Source organism: Xiphias gladius, chromosome 14 (genome assembly GCF_016859285.1).
Source record: "Xiphias gladius isolate SHS-SW01 ecotype Sanya breed wild chromosome 14, ASM1685928v1, whole genome shotgun sequence".
NCBI lineage: Eukaryota > Metazoa > Chordata > Actinopteri > Istiophoriformes > Xiphiidae > Xiphias > Xiphias gladius.
In genome coordinates this window covers 17670398-17695003 of record NC_053413.1, presented here as the reverse complement: position 1 = coordinate 17695003, position 24606 = coordinate 17670398, and the positions used below count along the sequence as shown (strand labels likewise).

The window sequence follows — 24606 nt, the reverse complement described above, 5'->3', positions numbered from 1 at the left end:
GAGTGTAATATGACTGTGGCCTCAATAATCTCTTTACACTAAATCAATATAAAATGTCCTAGCAACCTGAGGGTTATCTTGCATGAAACTGTGAAAATCCAACAACATCTGTATCAGATTCCTGTAAACACTTAACCTCAACAGCGATGACTGATTACATAGCAGGCAGGCCTTTTTGCTTCAGTCAATGTTCTTCTTTCAAAAGGTGGGCCTCAGACATTTTCCCAGCAGTCCAGGGATATGAACTGAAGATCCTCTGGTCAGTTCCCATTGCCTTCCCACCCATTTGCTGCTGTAACAAAGGGGGAAAACCCCTCAATGACTCTATGTTTTGGAGTTTGTTTTTTTTTGTCTCTAAAGAAAAGTGTTTAGTTTTTTTGGTCTAAAATGTGTAAATACATAGTCATAGAGATTTAAAAGGAAATTGACTTTTTATATTAATGCGTTTATACAGTGTCTTACATTTTGCGATGAACTACACTGCAAGCTGCTGGACTAACCACTAGGAGCAATGCATTGTAGGTTTCAACCTGGGGTTCGGTTTCTTGCTGAAGGACACTATGACAACATACTGAAAACCTTGCAATGAATGGATGACCCGCTCTACTGTACATACAGAGCCACGGCTGCCCACATTTATGGTTCACAATCTGTACAATTCATATTAGGTTTCTACCACTGGCAGAAAATATGTTCCATTTATTCCCATGATTTATAATCCTTTGGTATTTTTTCTGTCCGTTGGGCACCCTGTAGCCTGTCATCAAGGTCACTTGTGCATTATTACTTCAATTTGTAGTCACTCTTGCAAAAGAGAAATGCTGCATGGATAACATCTATTTGATCCTCCAGTGTGTTAAATGGATTTGTTAAATCCTGAGATTTGTAGCTAGAACTGTTAATTTATGAGGTTATTTGTATGACCTCAAATTAGGCATCAGTACGATTTCAACTACCGATTCTTTTGATTATCAATCAATCTATTTCTTTTCTCAAATATTTTTGATGAAGATTGATTGATTATAGAAATATTGAAAAATACTCACAAAACAATCCAGTCTAAAACCCACGAGTAATCAACTTGCAAAGACATAAAAGAAGCAGATGTTTACCTTTAAGAGGCTGGATGCAGTGAAAATTTTGGGCTTTTTTGCTTTATAAATGACTAATTTGATTAATGATTTTTCAGCATTGTTTTCTGTTGATTTCAATTATTCAAGAGATAGTGCAGAGATAGAGAGGTAGTGCAACTGAAGAATGAAACCACACATGAAATAATTTAAAAATTCATTTATTATTTCAGATTTTTTTCGCCTTTGTTATACAAAGATGTTAAATAACTTAAATACATTCTTACCAGTCATTTGTGATCTGTTTATACCTACAAGCTATACACATGAGGTAGAGGAAAATAATTTAGGGTTCCCATAAGACATGAATAAGTGAACATGGACAAAGCTTTGTTTGTGTAGTATCATCACAAAGGGTAATATATGTGTTGGTGTGTTTTATCTTTGTTTTACAAGCACAGCACAAATCCTAACAAAAAGTACATGTACATGTAAAGTGATCCAAAAGTGAGTATAAACCAGTGTACACTGATGCAATCATCAACATCATCAGTTTATACTATATCATATGGCCAGCATTACAAAGCCAGAGTCTTTTCACAGAATAATCGATTACACAAACAGATCAAATCCTATTAAAATATAGTTGATGACTGTGATTTTGTTCCAATACTTTCAGAAATGTCTCTTTATTGTTTGAATGAACGAAAGTCAGCTAAAGGTGAGTAGATTCTAAATTTGTTAGGATTTGTTAGTGCTTAGATAACAGCAAATGATGAGATATGAAATGAAATATGTTTAAAGTATACACTGCTTCTTGAAGCCTCCACCCCAAAAGGAACAAACACCCAAAAGAAAAACAGAGTAAAAAATACAGGATATAAAATCAATTTAGACTTTGACGTTATTTACACTAAACACATGCTCATAATATATTTAAAAATAATTTATCTTTTATTTTTTTCTACAAAATAGAATTTTGTACATGATCCACTGACGACTAAACAGTGCAGAGTTTTGGATTTGAGAATATGGATGACTGTGACATCTAAAAACCGGCTGGCTGCTGCATCATGCTCCCCGGGAGAAAATTTAGGTCTATGTACAATCTATAAACAAACAAAAATGCACCAAGTGTGCATTTGGTATTCCTGTCATGCCTGTTTTGAATCTGTTCAAAAGCAGAGTGTGTTTGGGCCAAGGAGTGTGCGTGTGTGGAGAATGCACACGCCAGAAGCTGTGGGAAGAAGGCATTTATGCTTCGAGTCTCAGCATAGCTATTATGGTTTCCATGTAGCGTGCAAAGTTCTATGTATATGTTTTGACCGGTCTTTATATGGCATGCCTCCTCATATCAAAATGCTTGGAATTCATCTCCTCAGGACAAATAAGCCAAGCAAGGTTCTCTTCCTAAAGCATGATTTTGCTGTAGGGGATAATGGTTTAATTTCAAATATCACGATAATCATCTTTAAACATTAAACCACCTGTTTAGCCATTTTTAAGGATGTTTGGCATGGTGCTATATTGCCGTACAATCTGTAACCATCTTGTTACAGCAGCTGTTTGCTGTTTCCACAAATAACTTGCCCTAATGTTTCTTATTGCTACCAATTTCTGTTTCAGTTAGCTTTTGAGAGTTGAACATGTGCCTCACTTTTGTCTCTATACCACAGGAGAAGAAACCTTTGCTATTTACAATTTACCAAAAAAATATTCTGCACTGCACTGTACCTATAAATACAGAACTTTAAATACTTTAAAGGGCTTTTGGGCTTCAGTGCGTGAATGGCGCCATAATACAAAGCTGGGTCCCTCACTCAGTAGTTAATTCACACCCATCGAAAACAAGGCATATAAGGTCCTATATCTTATAGTATATAACATACTGTTCCCAGAAACTAAGTGCTGAGAATACAATGAAATATTATTGTCTGCATTTGTGTGTACAGATGCATTTTTCATAAAATTAACCTTTGACTTCATAGTTATGTCTTATAAGAAAAATTCGACATTTGGGGAAATACGCTTATTTGCTTTCTTCCCGAGAATTGGATGAGAAAAGCGATACCACTTTCATATTTTTCTGGTTAATAAGAGACTACAGCTAGCAGCCGGTTAGCTAAGCCTAGCATAAAGAATGGAAATGGGGGGAAACAGCTAGCCTGGCTCTGTCTGAAGGTAACAAAACCCACCTTCTAGCACCTCTAAAGGTCACTAATTAACACATTGTATCTTGTGTGTTTAATCTGCAAATAAACCAAACCAATGTAATAATGGCAAGTTGCAGTTTTGTGGGGAGTTGCCTCAGACAGAGCCGGGGTAGCTGTTTCCCTCGGTTTCTCCATGCTAAACTAAGCTAACTTGCTGCTAGCTGTAGCTAGATGATTATCAATCATCTAACTCTCGGCAACAAAGAAAATAGGTGTATTTGCCAAAACGTCACACTATTGCTTTGAACTGTCACTGTAGTTGCATGGCAGGGTTCAGTATACTGCATAGTGTTACTGTGTGCCAAGCAACACTATGAAAAAGTAAATTACCTCAACACCAACGCTGTCTTCTAAATGAAGACAGCATATTTGCAAAACCCCAATGTTTGTATTTAGACTCAATTTGCCGAACATTATACAAATATTAGTCTTAGAAAACATGTTTATATTAGGTATGAGGCTTACGCTTTCATCTTCACTTGAGCATTTCTGCAAGTTAGATTTCCGTCTCAGTTGCCCCATACTGTTTGGACTGACCGACGCAGATCACTGTACATACTGCATGTCATTTGGCTCAATCAAATTGGGACAGCTGAAGAGGAAAGAGGGATGTGAAATTCCTCCAGTTCTCCACAGTTTTCTTTACAACTTCAAAGTATTCAAAGTTAAAGAAAAAAAGTCCTAATAAGTAGATTTAAGCTCTGCAGAGCTCAACAATTTTTGATCTACACACACACATGGACCATTTGCTGGTCAAGTGATCACCTGTTGCAACGGTATTGGCTATTATAACAAGGCCATTGTCATCTCCAACTTGGATATTATTTGTATTTGCACTATTTCTCTCTATTTTATCCAAATAGTTATAGTGGTTTAAGTTATTCCCTGAACACTGGTTCACTCAAGGCCGAGAATAGCCTAAACTGACTGGTTTAGTTATTTTCTGTTAATGCATTTACTTCAGTTTCATATTATATTACAAAAAAAAAAAGAAAAAATTAGAATTTTTTTCTCCCTGTGAAGGAGTAGTCCCAAAGGATCTATAAATTATCCACAGAAAGACGACGGACACAAGTGTGCTGCTTTCCAAAGGGCCTTGTCAACATGAATCAAGAAGAAAAACGAGCGAGAGCACACAAACAACATACATTTGTGTGGTTAGTGGTTTTTTTAACATAGTTAGATAAGTGGCTTGTATAATATCATTACAATATAACTGAATTTATGTACATACATATGCAAACACACAATGTGTGTGAGGGTAAATATGTGCGTGTAGAGTAAATCTTACACCCTGTCTTTTTTCGCAGTCTCTGAATATGGTTTTTATTTCCATAAAAGTCGTCATTCGAAACCCCCTCCCCCTTCGTTATCTGTCACGTGCTCATGTACAAACAGACATGTAAAAATTGACAAACAAACACACACACACACACACACACACACACACACACACACACACACACACACACACACACACACACACACACACACACACACACAAACCATTCTTCTTGGGGAAAGGCCCCAGAAACCAGTCTGTTGGTGTTACTGTCCTTGAATTGGATCCTCAATAACTGGATGCTAATCTTTGTTTTCTTTCTGTTTTCTTGTGTGAAGATGCAATGGATTTTTTTTAATATGAAAATAAAAGCTACTCTCTTCAAGGCAACACCGTGACAAAAAGCTTGAGATGTTGACCCAGTTGTCTGAGATGGTTTTTAATTCTGAAAAACCCCAGACACAGGGGTCACAAGACACCTGAACCCCAACCCACAGAAATCCCTCAAAGTGCTTATTGCTTCTCCATCGGCTCACTCCTCTTTGTTTGTTCAGACACTGTTCCGACAGTGGAAGCAAAACCTTGTTTGAGAACAAAACCACTATTCCTCTTCTACATGACCATCTTTCACTTGCTCCACTGGGACTGACAGATGACTGGTTTACCCTTTGCAGGTATAGACCTCTTCTCTCTGTGTGCACTGCTTGCATTCGACGTAGCAGCACCAGCGCACCTGGCACTGGCAGGGCCTGGTCACCTCCCTACTCTGAGTGTTGTGGCCTCGCCCGCAGCAGATAGCTTCGCAGTTCTTATCCTTGTAGCACTTGCGGGCTGCTGTGCCCGACGAGTACTTGCTGGGTCTACAGAAACTGGGAGAGTCCTCGATGTGGAGCAGGTCCATAGTGCGAGGGATCTGCTCATTCAGGCCAGGCAGGGGTGGCGGCTGCTGCTGCTGCTGGCTCCGGCCTGTGGAGATCTCTCCCTCCCCTGTCGCCTCATTGGTGGAGCTGCCAACTTTGACGGAGGTCTCGTAGCGCTGCTTCAGCTGCTTTCCGATCTCGTGGAAGGGCAGGAGCTGTCTCCAGCAGGTCTGGACGGTACAGGAGCCAGAGACGCCATGGCATTTGCAAGTGGTCTCCACTCCAGCCTTGATTACCTGGTTCAGAGGCAGATGAATACTGTTAACTGCCATGAAACATTAAAGGAATATAATGAAAGCTGTATAATTTAATGAGCCTTTGTTTAGTAAGCAGCAGTTCAAAGAGCCAGTTACCCAAATATGCTCATAATTAGATGATAAGGGGGGAGTATAGTGCTTTGGTAGGAACATAGATATAATGGAAAATTATTACATTCACTGCTCTTTTTGATATCATGATAAAAGGGGAACATCAAAAGCTTTGCTTATTGCTTGTGAACTAAAGGAGAACAATATAACACTTTGTCTAAGCCGTCACATAAAATAGTAAGTGAATAATAGTTGGGAGGTGGGAGGATTGATTCTGTTATGATATCACCACAGATGAGATTTTGATTAAACTCAATTTGACTAAACTCAAACTGTTATTTGATCAGTAAGGGGAGGTTATTGCTTGGAAGCACCCACAAGTAGACAATCCATTCAGACAGCCACGGGCTGGTCACTATTCTAGTCCTTTTACCGTTTTGTTTTCTAAACCCAGAGTTGATCAACCCAATATTCTAGCGCGTTAACTTTGTATTTACACAGAGTAAGTAATGCAAACAGTTAGAAAGAGAAAAGAATCATAAAAAAAGTCTTCTCTCTTATACAAAATCATACATTAGACATACATAATTGCAAGTGAAACATCAAGATCATCAGCTAAAAAGACGACTACACGTTTTTTTAACAGTACTCAACCTCTTAGCGGTCAACCGAAGTTCACTTAAGCGTCAACCACAATGTCAAATGCAGTGTGTGTGCAAAAATCAATGACAATAACACATTTTCTTAGACGGGGTTTGGATAGCATCACCAGTTCTTTTCTCAGACTGTGAAAGAGATCGGGGAACAGGAAGTGCATATTCATCACACCAGCAGGTCAAGAAAATTTGATACGTCAGCTTTTAAATGTCGGGGGGATGCAGAGGCTAGCACATTCCAGATTCGTCCTCCGTGTGGGAATTAATCCTGAATGAATGCGGTACACCTCACTACATGTGCAAATCACAAAAAAGAGCAAAAACAACGTTGTAAATCTTTTATCACAAATAGAATCTCTTGAGAGAATGGATTTTGGGGTGAGCCAAGCTGAAAAGGAAGAGCCTGCATTGGCCTTTTGGGAGGGTTTTGTGTCTGCTAACATTTGGGAAGTGTGCCTCAGCTATAATTTACTTTGAAAACCAAAATGAAAATGGCTACAATATGAGAAAAGCCGAGTAAAAGCAACAGTTTCCAGACCTTTAGTTTGCTTTGGCTTGATAGTTTAAGACCATTCCCTCTTTTTTATTTTACCTCTAAGATGAAAAACCCATATTTGCTCACCACAAACAATTGCTGAATTGTGCCAAAGCACAAGTGAGAGTTGTTGACTATCTAATAAGAAAGAGAAAACCAAATATTGACTAATGGGCACTTTCAGATTTCACCAAATTTACAGTAGCAATTACTTTAATCAGCTTAAGCTTTCTTTTTTTTCTCGCTTCACTGGAGATCATTCAGAACTGAATAGTATTTCTTCAGTAATTTCACTCTGCTGAGATGCCCCATGTATAACTCTATCAATGTCAATCTGCTGTGGTCATGTTAACTATATATTTGGACAGTGTGTTTTGTCTTGGACAGCGGTCATTTACCAGCAATGTAATGTTTAAACTCCAGCGTTACAAAAGCAAAATCAAAGATATGGTAGTTCAGAATATCCGGGATAAGGCTCACAATGAATTGGCACTTCATGTTGCTGTTTGTCTACATAATTGCACAGAACTTAGACAGTATTGTATTATCACAGTTTTCCCACCGTTTAACTGATTCATGTGTGCAATTAGCCAACATTTCTGTTTAAATACTTTCCGTGACACCAAATGAACTCTGGACCTGTTCAAACTGGTTTCTTTACGAGTGTGTCCTGGTTAGATTCATGTGTGCATTGTTGTTTTTACTAGTGGAAATTATTACTTTAATAAATTAAGATGACAGTTGGGGTAAATATACTGCTATAATAATTACTGAGTTATTGTTTTTTTTCTTTCCTTTGAATGTAACTCCCTAAAATCTTTCTAGCTTCACTGAGGTGTACAAGAATTATTGTCTGCCGCACTTAAATTAAGTCATAGTTTAATGTTTTAGACATATTACCTAATAAAATTCTCTTGCTGTCAAAGTCACAGATAAGCTTTGATAATCTTTGAAGGAGTGAAAGGAAAATTAAATGAGACATTAAAGGGGAAATCCAACAATTTAGTATTGCACTTCCATGAAGTTGGTACTTTATGGTACCAAGATATTATAACTTTCTTTCCCTGGTATGGGTCAAGCTGCAAAAACACTTTATCCTACACTTACGATAATGCAAATCAACTTTTGTTAGCTTCATTGTAAAGTTAATATGGTGAATGTGTTTTACACATCCAGCAGACGTGGAGCAACACTAGCATTCATTTGGAGTCGTGTTTCTGGCCGTCCAATATTCACTCTGTCTTTAGCTCCTCTCAGCTCCTGAGAGAAATATCTGTCTCTTTAGCTGCTAAATGTGCCGCTAGGTAAACCAGCTCACTTGTCACTTTGTCTGTCTGCAATTTGGTGCTGGGCAGGTAGCGTCCAGTTTTTTCACAGAAAACAGCTGCCTTTTGCGGCTGGCAACAACAGTGATGAGAGCAGTGAGCCTGCACGAAAAAAGTTAAAATGAGGACCACAAAACCAAAACACTGAGCCGAAAGGTGCTATATCACTCCATAGACCTAAGGGGAACTGATGGGGCTATGACTATGAGCAAACCCTTTCAGATAACACATGGTCATTTAATGATATAAAAATATTGATTACAGCAGCTTTAAATATAAGTGATGTCACTTAAAGAGTTTTCTCAGACTATAGAAAGCTCCTCCATAGCCACAGAAGATATCATACAACTGTTCCCACAGGCTGAGTAGTATCGCCCGTTACTAGTAAATTGACATTGACATGTAAAATCAGAGGAGTGCCTTTTTTTTAAACCATCGTCATGCTCTGATTGTATAATCTTACCTTCATGCCCACATTTGTGTTATGCATGTCCACGCGTGCTCGCAGGTCCTTGTTGGAGCGTTTTCCAAGGAAGTCCTTGACAAACTTGTTGGCGTATTTGAGGTTGTCCCCACAGCCTCCCCACTGCCACGCCTTGCGGTTCTCCAGGTCCGGGGCCTCGTCACACGTGCAGCGCTCCATGCGTCCTGCGCTGCAAGCTTTGGCCATGGCATGCGTGAGGCCCGCTGAGGAGATGGCATACAGGAAGGCTGTCTCTTTAAATCCTGCAGAGGAACAGGTGAGAGTGACAAATGAGAAGGGAAATGGAGAAATAAGATCTTTACTTCTGGAATTAAGAGGATACAGTAACTTGTAAAATTAAAATGTTTATGCAACTCAAGATTTCAAAATGACGTTTTTATCTGCTCATACCTCGCTTTAGTATGTTGGCTCGGTGGCGCCCCTCTAAGGTGCAGTTCCACCTCTCAAAGCGGAATTGATACTGGCATTCTAGGGCGCTCATGGTGATGGCCTCTCTCAGGGTCTCTGCCACGCCCGGGTCTCGTCTGCACATCCTGCGCTGTTTCTTTTCCAGTTTGAGCCGGTCACACAGCTTGTAGTGGGCCCTGCCCACGTTCTCCTCTGGTAGAGAGTTCAGTGGCAGGATAGACAACGGTTCATTACCTGTCAACCTGGAGGGAAAGATCACAGTCACAGTCAGGTCAGTTTAAACAGGGCACAGAGAGGGAGTGGATACATCTTGATAAAGTATCCAATAAAATGCAGGATGCTGACCTTCCTGGATAAACAATAAGAGTTGCAAAGATATACTACATAAACAGCACAGGAAGCACAGCTGGGGCATATAATGCTCAAAAGTTTGGTTAATGTTCAAATGAATTCAGCTGTTCAGTGGTTAATGTTCAGGGGAATTCAACATTTGCTGGAGATTGAGATCAACCTCCAGCACAGGCGTGTCTGTGTATAGAGCAAACTCTCTGCAGAGGTGGAAGAGTTCTTTCTTTTCATAAAGTTCCTCACACCATTTTGTCCCCAGTTTTTAGATCCGTATCACACAAATCAAGTCACAGAACCAGCCGCTCACTGCCCACAGTATTGCGGATATTAAATTGAGATTGTAAATTGTATATCATGACTAATCAGGCATTCAGCTGGTATGGGGACATATTTCAAACAATAGCATGCAGTGAACGTGACAGTCATACCACATGCATGTGAAACAGTAGCCAGCGGATACTTGGTTTAATATTTATATCGTTTCCTGAGGGGGGAATGTCACTCGCTTGTATAGATTTAAACATGATCGTACGGGCAGGATGTACACTCTCATTATAGAATCCCCATAACAAAATTCCAGCATTCAGGATCTTAAAGTTGCAATCTATTTGAAATATAACAGGCAGAAGTTTCACTTCTAAACATGGTATGGAGAACATGTGGTAGACTTGCACTCCCCTCGTCAGTTTATTTAAGGGAAGCATATATAAAACACACAAAGCTGGGAATGCCACATAGCTGGCAAAACAGACAACCAGCGTTCTGAGGTTGTGATGGGGAAAGCAGAGCATTACTTTCATAAACTCACACAGGGGACATGACTGTGAGCCTGTGACCATTTTGGTCACACCAACTGACAGGATTGGCACTGTACTTGTTCATTATGTGTAATTTCTGGCCTCCTTTACACCCTTAAAGTGAAACTGAAGAATAAATGGATTTACAGAGCTCACAATAGTCCCCAAGCCAACGTCTCTTTGCAGACATTTAAAGGACACTTTTGGGCATAGATTGACACCTCGCTTAATGCTACATAGATAGAATGCAGCACTTTGACCTTTTGCAGCTGCTGTAGTCTTATGGATACAGTTGATTATATTATATTACATATATATATATAAAGATATATTAAAAAACACACACACACACACACACACACACACAGTATCACAATATTGCTGCCTTGAACTTGTTGCCTTGAACTTGATGGTATTCTGGAAATTGTAATGTCAAATTAAACTTAAAATTTATAATTAAACGACATTTAAAACTTTTCATGTGTCTTATTTTAGTTTCTACAACCATTTGCTTGTCATCATAAATTTAGACAAAAAGAAGTGCGTATTACAATATTACAATGTCATTAAATCAACAATCTGTCAACAATTTTCCATCCCTTCATGAGTGTGAAAAGCGTATATACAGCTAACTTAATTTTAAAAAAGTCCAACTAGACTATTGTGAAGAGTAACCACACCAAATGGGAAAACTGCCATGGAGTTTAAAAGAGCCAAGCAGTATAAAAGAAATTATTCTACAATATTTTTGTAAAGGTGCAGAGCACCTGCTGGATGTCCACACCAGTTTAGCTAATGTACCAGAAGTGTTGATCGGCAACCTACTTTACTTATCTTTTTACTTCATAACTGTTTTTCACAGAAGACCCTGTCACCACTCATATTCACTTCAGCCTCTAGGAGAAGGTCACAGGAGTTCTTCTACAAGAGATTTGTTTTATTAAGTCCAATAACTGACTGATATGTTTCCCCTTGAGTCCTCAGTTTCATACCAATGGACTTAATAGTTCGCATATGCTATATGATATCGTCTTTGCAGTGCATTCACAGCCTGGTTGAGAATCTGAGCAGCCAAATCAAAGAGGAGGCATCAGGATTTGCTTTCAGATTGGGTCAAATGGTTTCCTTTTTACAAAGCATGTTTGCCTTTCCTTGTCTGACAGCTATGAATTTTCAAATGGAAACCTGGCAAGCTGTGTCTTGACGGAGATTGCTCTCCCAACACACTTACAGAGTTAAAAAATGTACGGTTTGAAGCGTACAGAGCGAGGCATACACAATGCACGAGAACTGTGTCTCTCTCTGAATAACTGACATTTTCCTCTTAATTGTTTCATGCTTTGTTAAAATACGCTGTGCTAACAATGCCATGGAAACAAATTCAAAGTGCCAAAGCAAACAATTCCAGCTGTCACCGTATGATGACTGACAATCGTTCCACAACATTTCTATGGGAAGCAAGCAGTCAGGGATTGAATGATGGCGCCACATGGAGTACCTACGTAAGTCCATATGAAACAACAGTCTGGAAGAAAGATTCAAGATATTTTTCAAATCCACACTACACCAGGTGACAATCTACTACTGTATGCATCTGCAAATTAACAAAAAAATATTAATTGAATTTGTACTATGTATGTGTATTTACTCTATACCATCAACATGATGCGTACATTCCTGAGTAAGACATGGCTAGTTACACATGTCAGCGTCAAATCCTCAAAAAGCCCACATGCCTGCCAAAACAGGAGACCATTAGAGTGACAGTCCTCAACTGTCTGTATGACGTCTGCCTGTCTGAGACAAAAAGATGGTCTGAGCAGAGCTGGAGGGAGGCCAAAGATGACATGACACTGATCTCAGCGCTACTGTCTCTGAGGCTTTTTTACACAAAGGCATATTTCTAGCTAGTTACAAAGACCGCCTGAGGGCAAAGTGCGGAGGGGAGAGATTTGAGAGCGGAGAAACACTCCTTCACCCCTCCTGAGAAGACAATACCTGCCAGGGTTTGCTCTTGTGCATGTTTTCACTCTGTGGCAGACCAGGTGTCGCATGGTATCACAGATGTACACTGATTCCATTTCTTCTGTCTTTGTACATCCACTATCCTATTAGGGGATGGACTTTTTTGATATCTACAAGTCTAAGAGTAGGGCTGGACGTCAATCCATCCTCTTTCATTCAAATTTTCAGGAAATGAAAGGTAATATTTTCACTGAATGCAGGACTGTGACCCCTGTTGTCACACCGAAGGGTCACACATTCCAAAATGGTGATCTGCAAAAATCAAAAAATATCACTCTGCTGTTTGCTGAAAAATGAACTCACTCAACTCACTTAGAAGAAAAAAAGGAACTGGAAAACAGTACAGTCGCTGAATCACAAAAATCATTACAAATCTGAACTTGAAATCTTTGGTTAAATGGAAGTCATTATTGTGTTTTCCCATAACGATGAACACTTTTATTGGGGAAAATGGAAAAACACAACCACACGTCATCTCTGATAACCCAGTAAAGCTCAATGATTTTTTTTTTAAATATAAGGCCCCACTTTCTGATAAAGAACCTTTTGTAAAGCGTATATAATCTTTAACTAATGGATTTGTTAATAGAGCAGTTATAAGTTGTTAATAAGAACAACTTCGGGGTTGCCAAACTGTTTTAAAAAAATCCCTTTCGCAGACTGAACCATTTGACGATTTGACATTATCACTTTCCTTGGTCAAAAAGACCATTGGATCTGGACCAAAATCCATTTGTTCACATTTTATTATTCATTAATTAATTGATTACCAACATTTTTGGGGCTGCATCACATTCTTATTTTCATTTTCAATTATTCTGCCAATCACTTTCTCAATCAATAGATTAATTGTTTGATTTATAAAATGTTATAAAACCCTTTTTCAAAAACGCCCATCACAATTTCCCCAGAGCTCATGATGATGTCTTAAATTAGCTTGGTTTGTCTAAAAACAATACTCTGAAACCCGAAAATAGTCCATTTACTAATACATAAAAAATTAGTAAATTCTAGAAAGTATAACCCCAAATTTTTTGGCATATTCACTTGTAAAATGTTGTAAACAATTAATGGTTTATCAAAATTGTTGCAGATTAATTTTCTGTCGATTGACTGTTCTGTTATTCAACTAATAGTTTCAGCTGTACAACAATGAAAACACCTTAATTACCAAATACAAAGGATAAGCACCAGCCAAAAGGGATTTTCCACAACCTGGCAACCCAAAATTTGTGCATCTAATAACTGATCTATAAAGTTTTAAGAAAAGTTTTATTAACCATTAAAAAGCCAGTTGTTACAACTATAAACCCTTTATAAAGAGTGCCTTACTAGGAAGTGGTGCCAAACACAATATAATTGCTTTTCATAAAAGGTGCACATGATTAAGGGAGTAAGTGAAGCGCAGACATCTCCACTATATCTCCGCCATACTGACTTAGAAATGTAACTTTGTATTTTCACATCATGGACCATTTTCTGTAGGTGTTTTTGTTTGAGATGTTGTTTGAGGTGTTGGCACAGCAACACCAAGTACACGTGGAATATAACACCAACATATAAAACTCATTGTTATCCTACGCGAGCCGGGATTCTTGCTGATGTTTGCTCAGCTTTGCTTTCCATTCACACGCTTGCTTCTACACACTCCTCGCAGACATCACTGACCCACTCTCATGCTGCGCCTCCTCCACTGTCTTTCATTTAGTAACACTGCTGTTTGTTTAGACCTTTCTCTCTACCTGTCAGCACCTCCCATTGCCCGTGACATTTACTTTATATACATTTTCCAATGCAGCGAGTTCAGTGAAAACGAGTCATTTCACATGGCGGAGCCTCAGAGTCGATCTCTCAAGGAAATCATTGACTAGCACTAAACTTTGCCATCATCACCCCTTCTCTAGCTTTACATTATAGCCCTGGAAGTGACCCACAGCTAGTAATTCTGCTCGTTCTTCACTGGTTTGGTACATAAATAGCTAAAGAAAGGTAACAATACATAAACCCTTAGGTAGTGGAAAACATATGGTCACTTTAACTTTAACTTTCTTGGCCTAAATGAAGTGCTTGCTCCATGTATAAGCTACAAACACATATAGCTTTGTAAGTGCTGGTGTTATTCATATACTCACAGAGGCATATACAGTATAAACAAAGGCAGCTTGCTCCATGCGGTATAGATTAATCCCACGAGGATTAAGTACTCCAAGCAGTAAACCCTACAAACACTAGATGTTTTGCTGAAACAATTAGTGGATCAAAAAAAATATTTATATCTTTGTAAATTGAATATCTCTGGGCTTTGAATCTTTGGGTAACTTTGGACCGACCGTAAAAGCAATCTGAGGTTGTCACCTTGGTCTCTGGGAAACTGTGATTGTCATTTTTAATATTTTCTGACATTCTATAAACATGACCTAATCCTTAAAAAAAATTGACAGAGTAATTGGTCATAAAAAAATAATCATTAGTCACAGCTGGAGAACTGAAGGGGAGGATATGTAGGCCAGTTAAATCTTATTGCAGATATTCATACAAGAAAACAAGAAATTAAAGTACAAAAATGCCAGAGATATGTCTGTGGTCATTTAGAAACAGTGTCGCTATTACATAGTTTGTCCAACATACTGACAAGTTTATTTTTGAGTGCTGATATTACACTAGTGGTTGGCCGACCTAGTGTTGGAGTTTCCCTATTGGCTGTTGCTGTTTCAAATCACAGACAGTGTTGCAAACTTAGCGCCTTTGTCGCTAGATTTGCTGACTTTTCACACCCCTTTAGCGACTTTTCTTCACAAACGCACTTAGCCACAAACCTAGCGACTTTTTGGACAAACCTTAGCTGCTTTCCGTAGAAGAGGGTCGCCAGTATTACCCCGCGAGCGCAAGGTCCGCCTCTCACTCCGCAGGCACACTTCCATATGCATCTCATTCAACTGACTGCACGGCAGCTGCATAGACGTGAATGGGCTTCCAACTTTCTCTCTGACTGATCATTCTACAGGTAAACACAGCACAGCTGTTGTCTTTAACATATGTGTATGGTGATTTTGTCAGACGACGTCACGGATACAAAAATCAGGATTTTAGCAGTGCAGAGCAGCAGCTTGGAAATGGCTTGGAAGTGACTGCTGGTTAACATGTAGTCTTACTTGGTTTTGACCTGGTCTTGTTTAACTGTAAAACATCCCCCTCCGTATATATCTTGGTCTTAATTCCCTAAATAAAATAATTTAAGGGAACCTTATCATAAAATATCTCTTCATGCTATGCTTTAAAAAATATTATTGGCCAATATATCTTTTTTTTTTTTTTTTTTTTTTAAATCAGTCAAGCTGTAGTTGGTGCCCTATTTAGATGTTTTATAACTTATCAAATATTTTTGCTTTCTGCAGGTGACATTCACATTTTAAAAACAATGTACTACCAATACCCATAATTATGGCAAGATCAATAAGTCAGTGTTTCCAAAGGAAAAGCCCCTTTAGCTGGTCCAGCTGTTGAGCAAAATCACTGTAAATATTTTTAAACTACTACATCGAGTTACCAAAACCAACATATTTCTGGCACTGTGTCAGTTTTCAAATAGGGAGATAGGAATGAAAACATGAAAAAGCAGCAAATGTTTTGGCGTTTTCCAGCCAGTGTCTGTTTATCATCTCCACTCCGCCAGACTAACAGGTGCTGGCAAAGTTTGTGTATGCAGTTACCATACACACGTGTGCGTGCGTGCATGCATGCATGTGCATGTGCACGTGCGCGTGCATGTGCACATGCATATGGGCACCTAGAACCTTAAGTCAACACCTCCAAGAGTCAGTCGAGGCTGAATGCGCCCAGGCAGAAAAAGCAACAAAAGCCACAGTTTCTTCATCAGTCTGAACTTGCAGGTTGTGTGGTCTGGTGTCTCCTAGATCACAACCAAACCCACCTCCTCCTTTTTTCCTGTTCTCCACACTCCCCCTATTCCCTCTGGTCAATTACTCTAAACAAATGCCAATCATTCCACCCAGTTGTTGGCTCAAAACAAAGCCTCCTCTAGACAAAACCACCGCTGTCTACGAATGTAACTTACTCAAGACAATGACAGACGTGAACATCTGTCCTGTAACAGTTCAACTGTCATGAAGAAAAACTGCTGTGCTCACCTGAGATTAATCTGTGTATATTGGAAAAAAAGTTAATATTATTCATTAAATGAAACATTGAATTTTGTAGGAAATTAAATTCGCCAGTGCTGATCTCCTTTTCTCTCTTTCACTTTTTCCCTCCTGCCGTCACAGCATTTAAAATGCTCCTTTTGGGGGGAAAAAAAGTGTGTGCTTTTCTCAGAAATGTTGGATGAACTTCAGACCACCCTGCCCAAGTCCCATCTGGTGTATCACAGCCCAGGCCATGCCAGAGGTAGTAGGAATGTGAGTGTGTGTGGTGCTTTCCCTCTGGCCCACTCTAACTATGGCTGACAATGTGCTCCACAGCATAGACTTGAATAATTGTAGAAACCATGAATCAGTGTCGAATGGCACTCTGGTACAGGGAGTCTCCAGACAGTTGCCCACCTCCAAGAAGTTTATAAGGGAAGAAATTCTGCTCTGATCTCAGACAGTTTCTCCATAGTGACACCGTTCATTCTCCAACTCATTAAGACTAGAAAATAGGGGAAAGAGTAGACGATTATGTATGAGGCTACGATAAGATTAGTCACTGGTTGAAAGCACTGGGTGTTGTGACTACTCCTAACAAGCTGTGACTGACACAGTACAGTAACATGACAAAACGACTTTGAAAACAAAGTGGTACAGGCCTGGGACTCAGTAAGTCATTATTAGTTGAGTAATGAGCCTTTCTGCGTAGTGGGAATGTCATGCAACGTTTAGAAGCACAGCTATCCACAATGTGAGTGGGGAAAGTCCGCTATCTTGTATGACTTAACAGGATATGACCCAGAATTATGTCATCTGCTGTCCCTTCTGGTCATTTATAACCCACAAAGGCCATGTCAGGCTACTCCCACCAATTGATCAGGTCAGGTTCCTGGACATGTACTCTCTTGACATTTTAAATGTGAATGACATGATGCATTAGGCATATTTTCTTTTAAATCAGTGTATTCCCACTCAGTTTTTCCACACATAAAGTTGCGCTATAAAAATATCTTTCTTTTTCAATTCATAAAAAAGGGGGAAAAGTTACCCTTCTGCCTAATTTTTTTTAATCCATAGCCTTGAACGCAAGCGCTGGTAGCTGAGCGTAGGGACCGAAGGACCTGGGTTTGGGGAAGGGAGTGTGGGGCATGGTAAGAGGTTTAACTGCTATGTGAGAACCAAGGCTTCTAAGGTCAGCAGCTCAGTTATAGTCACTGTGTGACTGGCACAGATTGGGCGCGCAGCAGTGTCCGCATGACTCCCCTGTTCTAGCCTACACCATGGCACAGAGCAGCCCTGTACCAGCGCACCGACGCACCAAACACGTTCAGGCACACATGCTTTACTCGGCTCTCACCGATTCGCACATGCTGACACAAGACCCAGACTATGGTTATTTGGCGGGTGAGCACAACAGTTTGACTATGAACTTTGTGCAATACTAGAAAGCAGATATTTAGATGTGTTTAGAGACTGAAGGTTTGTTCATTTCTGTTATGCTGGGCAAAAGTATTTCTGTGAATTAACCAAGCATGAAAATTCAAACCACAAAATCCAAAACAAAACAGTAGGTGTTTGAATCACTCATGCCTCAGTAACTGCGAGTGGCTGCGTTCATTAATGGTTATTTACTCTTACAAATAAAAGATTAGTTTTTCCTGAAACGCCTTCAGAACTCAAATGCAAAAACCAAAAAACGCAACATGTTATTGTTTTTTATCTGCTGTAAAATATTAAAGCCAAAAAGATTAATCTGACAGTTATTTCCAAGTTAAAAATGGAACGTGTTAATATTCCCCCGTAGCATGTGCCTCAGTGCACCTACACACTGCTCATTTATCACGTGGGGTCAAAAAGTTTGACTCTTGACAATTTATGATTAAGGCAGCAGTAACCAGTTGAAAGTCATGCGAATGGGCCATTTTTGACATGAAACAAAAACTCCTCCGGGCTTAATCACAACAGAGAACGTCTACCATGTCTAGGCACATTCACGTCAGTGTACGTCTGAGTGTGTCCATTCTCAAACTAATGCTCAGGCTTTATGGATAAACATGCCTTTTGGGGCAACCCTTAGTCTATATAATAACACCCACTTGGCAAACACACACATTTGAGTGGAGTATCTGAGTGCATGTCAGGTCAGGCTCCTATAGGATTGTGTTGATGCAAGTTGATCATCCAGATAAAGTGCATTAAAAGTCTGACCCTGCAGCTGTGAAAGGTTTGGTCAACTTCCTTATGTCCTTTATGAAATTAAGAATCTTTGCAAAACGGGTGCATGAGAATAAAAACTTAGATTTTATGTTGGTTGCTGCATAAAGAAATTCTTTTAATTAAAAAAAAAAAAAAAAAAGACCAAATATGTCAACATCTCCTAGGTATTCTCAAGAAGACCATAACTTTAAGTGAAGGTTTCTCAATCTGCTAATCTTGGCACATGTCAAGTGCCATGTGTCTTCTATCCCCACAAACCAGGGAGAGAAAACTCGCCTGTGGTCAAGAATGGAAAACACACGACATAGCGGTCTCACTAACTAGCATCATCTCATCAATGCTTGACCACAGGAAGTATCTTGAGTCTATATTAGTTTTCCTGTTTTGCAAATTGCCCATGTCTCCAGCTGCATCTGCAAAGATCATCATGTGTGTGCAGTTTGGCCAACAAGAGTTTCCTTCAAGGGGAGTTTTCCTCCCATATCTTCTGACTGTCCACCAATCATGTGCACGGCCGACTGGTGGGACTGAGCTGGAGCTGCCGTCCTTTTAAAATCAAATATGTCTTAGCTGCGGTCTCTTCGGCGCACTGACGACACCGGAGCTGTAAGTCCTTCAAATGTGAGCAGGCAAAACACATTTTAAAAGCCTCACCAAACCGTGTAATCTTCAAAAATATTCAGTACAACCATGTTATTACACAGCATGAGTCCCATAACAACCCACTACAGACACTGCTAAAACCTTCATAACAAAGGTGTGTACCAACGTCTGCAGTTTCTGATGATTCAACCTGTAAAATAAACAGTAACACTGTGCATCACTCAGTTTGGAGAAGACATACTACTCTGTGCGCAGAGGTGAATTTTTGCTCTGTAAGCAAAAGTTATTAGACACTTTGTACAATTTCATGCAGGTTGACCACAACTAAGCATACGTAGAACTATTTTCCTTTCCTAAATTATTTTTACACAGACTTGGCGGCCTTTAGATTTGATGTTTTCACATTTCATTTCCCACTCTCCTACAGTTACACAAAAAGGTTACAAAGTGCTGATGGAGGACCGTCCTGCACTCTCAGAAGACACTGCACCACCCTGTGGCATCCATGGGCATAGCAGAGCTTTCCAGAGGGATGTCACAGAGCAGAGCACTCAAAGCAAAGCGCAGCTTAGCTCAAATCCGGATGTATCAAACAGAAATATAAAGAAAACAAGGCTCTCTCTTTTCAGAGCCCATGCGGTCTGTTATCTAAGCTTCCAGGTTTGCGTGATCTCACCATGCTACACGGTCACAGCGCCAGTGCTGAGAGAATCCTATCTTCTTGGCTCACAGTAAAGTGATACCCTTTGAGGTGTGGCTGTGGCCACAGGATATCCTATGAAGTTGGGAAATCCCTCTATCAACGGTGCTCCCCGCCCTGCTGCACGTCAGCGCTATTCAGTCCTTAAGGCCCCCGTAGTGAGACGCCCGCCACCACTGTCTGCCAGGCAACGCCAGCCTGAGCCCACACTCACTCTGCTGCTCCTAATGAGTGGTAATCACCCAGCAGCTCCCCATAAACCACTGCAGGGATGCCGACACGCACATGAGGCAGGCAATCCAGAAGACGGGAGGGGAGAGAGAGGAGGGAACCAAAGGAAATGTTTACATGGAGCCGCCTAAAAAACAACTTGTAACTTTTCTGTGCTGTGCTAGGGCTTTAAAAACACACTGCCGTTTGATACACACCAGGAACTAATTCAGCACAGTGATAAAAACCTTTTACAGCCGCATACTGAAAAGTCACTCCTCATCAGTAAATTTACACACATCCCATTTGTTATCCTGTTGTTTTTGGCACACTGCCTCACTTAATGGAGCGCTGAAAACAATAATATCATCTGAAAGGGCACCAGCTATGCTTCAGGAACAAACTAATGATAGAGTGTTTAAGGATTTCACAGTAATTAAATAGCAAGTAATAGCAACCGTTATATTTGCTTCTTCCAGATGCTGTCGTGCCTCAGTGATTGGTAAATCCCAGTTGCATGACTGTGGGCAGCCTTCCTGTATATGTCGAACATGAACTAAATAAAAACAAACTCTTGACTCGGTGTCAGGACTCACATTCAGCACAGTTTGCAAGACCACAGAATGACATGCCTTTTACCAAAACTCAAGTTTAAACCGCCGGTAGTCTGAGAGAGCAGTCTGGGCCCTGACGGGGGTCAAATCAGCGCTTCCTCCTCCAACTCCTCCTTCTCCAACCGTTTTCCCAATATCTCATCAAGGTGCTGTAACCCTATGGAGTCAAGTGAGGATAGCTCGACAGACACCTCCAATTCAAACTCCAATGATAACGGATTTAGCAGAACCAGCACCTGCCACAACAGGCTGAGGGGAGAGAAAATGAGCGCTCACATTCTTGTGGCAAAGGATGACAATTTAAGCGGGTGCTTGACTACGCCAGGAATCCCACCCCACCCTCAGCTGCGCAGACTATGGGCAGGAGAGATTGTGTTTATGTTACACTTACGCTCCACCGCACTCTGGAAATTGGGTATGCAACATTGACCCTCTATTTTGAGTAAATCAGTACCCAGGAGGCCCTAGGATGCCTCGTGCTCATGGAATATTTATTTGAACAGGTTTATGTTAGAATGTCCCACAGTCCGAGCTGAGCAGGACTGTGCGGCAGTGTCACCGGTGTCGAGTTACTGGGAAGTTGGCCGCGGGGCAGTCACATTTTGTATCTGTGTCACCTGCGCAGGCTCCTTCTGTATGTTTCGTGTTCCTCAGCTGCAGGGCTAAATCATTCACTGACGCTCATTCATATTCCCTTCTCGCCAGGCCGCAGAATAATAAATCGGCAGTATCGTAATACCGCATGCCTCTCTGTGCTACACAGGTCACAAGATAGAGAGCAGACTGACAGAGGGATACTGAAAACAAGAGCTAACTGAACAAGTAAATGTTCATTACCATTAGGACCATTAAGGCTGATGTGAGCGCCAATTTGGCACGTCAATCTCAATACGCACTGCCTGCGTATTACGATACCGCCACAGGGAGGGAGACAGAAACATGGAGCGGGGGTTACATTTCCCCTCCTTCTAATGCAACTTCGCAGCTGCACTGATACCAAAGACAGAGTCACAAACAGAGAAAATACCAGATATATGCATGAGCATTACAGATGATGACTTTTTGCGGAGGAGGGCTGTGATATTCCCTGCTATTACAGGTGCCATACTGCATGTTTGCATCACCCAGTTTCCAAAGATGAGTGCAAACACTTTGGTGCAACACCCAAGAGAGAACATCATTTACCCAGAGATGTGAAAAACCGGGTGTAATTTACAAATACCCGGTTTATTCAGACAGTTTGATATCCCCAGAGAGTGTTCAAAACTGACGTCGTTGTATACACTGCCTGTCGTTTTTTAACTTTTTGGAGACTTTTATGTAGGATAATCTGAAGAAAGTGACACCCACTTCAACAGGTCGACCAGTCTAACACACCAGTCTTAACGGGACCGTGCTCTTTTGCAGATTCACAACAGTTCCCAGATCGGCTAACACTCCTGGATCCTGCACAACAGCCATACCTACCATAAATTTGACTCTGCTGGAAAGCCCTCAAGTGTCATCACCCCACAGTCCACTGCCATTTGTCTCCTTGCGCCTCTGCACTGTTTGCAGCCAAGGGGAGCACTAACAACACCCATCAACACAGATATTTGTAGATACTACGGAAAAAAAAAAAAAACCCCGAGCTTGCTTCTGTTTCATATGAGATGCCAGCTTGACAGTTACATTTTGCCTTGTCAGTTTCCAAACATTGGGTGCCACCCCCCCCCCATTTTTCTTTTTGTTGCTGTTGTTGTAATTTTTATGTAAAAACTCTTGAGCTCCAGGTGAAACATGGCTGCTGTCCCATCTGAAACGCTGACCTCATTTGAATGACCTTGGCCTCCCTGCGCTGAAAATGTTCCTCCGGGACAGAAAAGAAAAACCGAGAGCGCACTTCATGTGAGCAGAAGAACTGGAGTTCAGTGCATGAGTAGCCTCTCTGAAGTGGAGGTCATAGTGGGCTACACCTAAAATCCAAGGCGTTCCCTGGGAATGACTTACTTTGAAATATAAACCCTTGTGCTCTTTCTAAATTAAACATTATTGTGTATATGACATGATTCATGAAACACTAAATTTTCAGGATTAATTTCCCGACACGTGTTCCAAAGTGTTTTTAAACTTGATGGAGGCAGCAGAAAAACCCCTGCCGGAGTTGTGTGATGTTTATGCTGGATGGGGGAATTTTTCTGTGCAAGCTGAGCAGACGTTTCGGCCACCAGTTCAGTCAGTCAAGATTGCTTTATTGTTACCAGCTGTTGAGTCTGCGGCATATACACTCACCTTTCGCTCCGCGGCTGCTTTCAGAGTCGACTGAGGATATGATTTTACAAGTGCAAAATACTCACTCGACCGCTACCTGCCATTCAAACGTGCCAGGGGCTACTTTACAGTGGGCGCTGGCTCAATTGTCAGGGAAAGAATGGGGTGAAGTCTCCTCGGCCAACATTACTGCGAGGCTGCGTTCATCTACCTATAATAGATGCTGTGTTGATAGGCTGCAGTTTCGTTGCCTGCTAAGATATTTGCTGACACTGCTTGTCACACACACGCACACACACACACACACACACACACACACACACACACACACACACACACACAAATAAAAGTAATAATAATAATAATTGTCAGCAGCTTTAGTGAGGCCAAATACTGTGCAGAGGACATGCTGCGGCCACCAGCTGTGAGGCTGCTGAGCCAAATGACACCTCACTGACCCGCAGACATTAGTGCAATCATAACGCGTCTTGAAATAAATCAAAATCAACGAGTTTGTCTCTGTTTCCCCCTGAAAAGACTTGTCTGAGAGGAAACTTTACGGGGAGTTAAAGGAGAAAAAGTTGTCACCGGCTTTTGTAATTCAGGAGCCAATCAAATCAATGAAAGCAGCATCACGGACATGCTGTAATGTCTTTCGGTCCTTACCCGAAATATGCTGCGGTCGGTCCAGGCAAGTTGAGAAGATACACTATAACTGTGAATGATAACCATCCCAGGAGTAGGTGTCCATCCAGCATTTTGCTGCGGCTCCAGGGCAGATCATTTCGTTTCTCCTGAGTAGCTGTGTAAAATCCCTTGCTCAATGTTCAACACTTCTTATACGGAGAGGAGCTGCGCTGCGCTGCGCTCCTCCCATGAGCAGAAGGAGAGAGAGAGAGAGAGAGAGAGAGAGGGAGGGAGAGGGAGGGAGGGGGGAGTAACAGGGCAATACATACCCAGAGCTGAACTGATTCACAATTCACTTGCAGGTTTCAGACAGATAAATCATCTTAAACGTCTTAATTTATGATTGGCGTGACAGTCTCTCCTCTGTGGGCGTTTGAAGCCGTCAGTGTTCTGCGCAGCCCGAGGTCAGTCTGAGCAGGCTTGTACTGGATGATAAAATACTCGTTTACCTTCAGTGACAGTATATTTCCAGAAAGGCAGAAACCTGCAGCTGGCCTAATCGAGCGCAAGCAGCATAATGCAGCAAAACTAGTCCATGTACTGCACTACATAGAAATGGATGACTTCCAAACTGGATGAAACTTTGTTTTAATGGACTTTGCATGTTTGAACTAGTTTACTTGTGTTTAATGGTGGAGAGTAACTAATTACAGCTGCTAAAAAGCAACTGTACTTAAGAACTCAGGTATTGCTCTACGGTTTTGACACAGCAGACAAAACAATCTCACCACAAGGGCAACACCACCTGCTGAGGAAGATCATGTGATACAATCAAAAGCTTCAGAGGAGCTACTACTGTAACCGGACCT

General features: G+C 40.9%; 1 protein-coding gene across 3 annotated transcripts; it reads right to left on the bottom strand.

Moving 5' to 3' along the window:
* Positions 1-1320: 1320 nt before the first annotated feature.
* On the bottom strand, positions 1321-23961 carry wnt9a (wingless-type MMTV integration site family, member 9A). Of its 3 annotated transcripts, none has more exons than XM_040144710.1 (4): positions 23777-23961; positions 9184-9443; positions 8773-9035; positions 1321-5721 (listed from the first exon to the last, which is right to left on the bottom strand). In XM_040144710.1, the coding sequence occupies exons 1-4, from the start codon at positions 23866-23868 to the stop codon at positions 5227-5229; spliced, it is 1110 nt and encodes a 369-aa protein (XP_040000644.1). In that variant the 5' UTR covers positions 23869-23961; the 3' UTR covers positions 1321-5226. The 3 variants fall into 3 exon arrangements, with proteins under 3 accessions (XP_040000644.1, XP_040000645.1, XP_040000646.1); XM_040144711.1 differs by lacking the exon at positions 23777-23961 and adding an exon at positions 23132-23344; XM_040144712.1 differs by lacking the exon at positions 23777-23961 and adding an exon at positions 23197-23344.
* Positions 23962-24606: the final 645 nt, after the last annotated feature.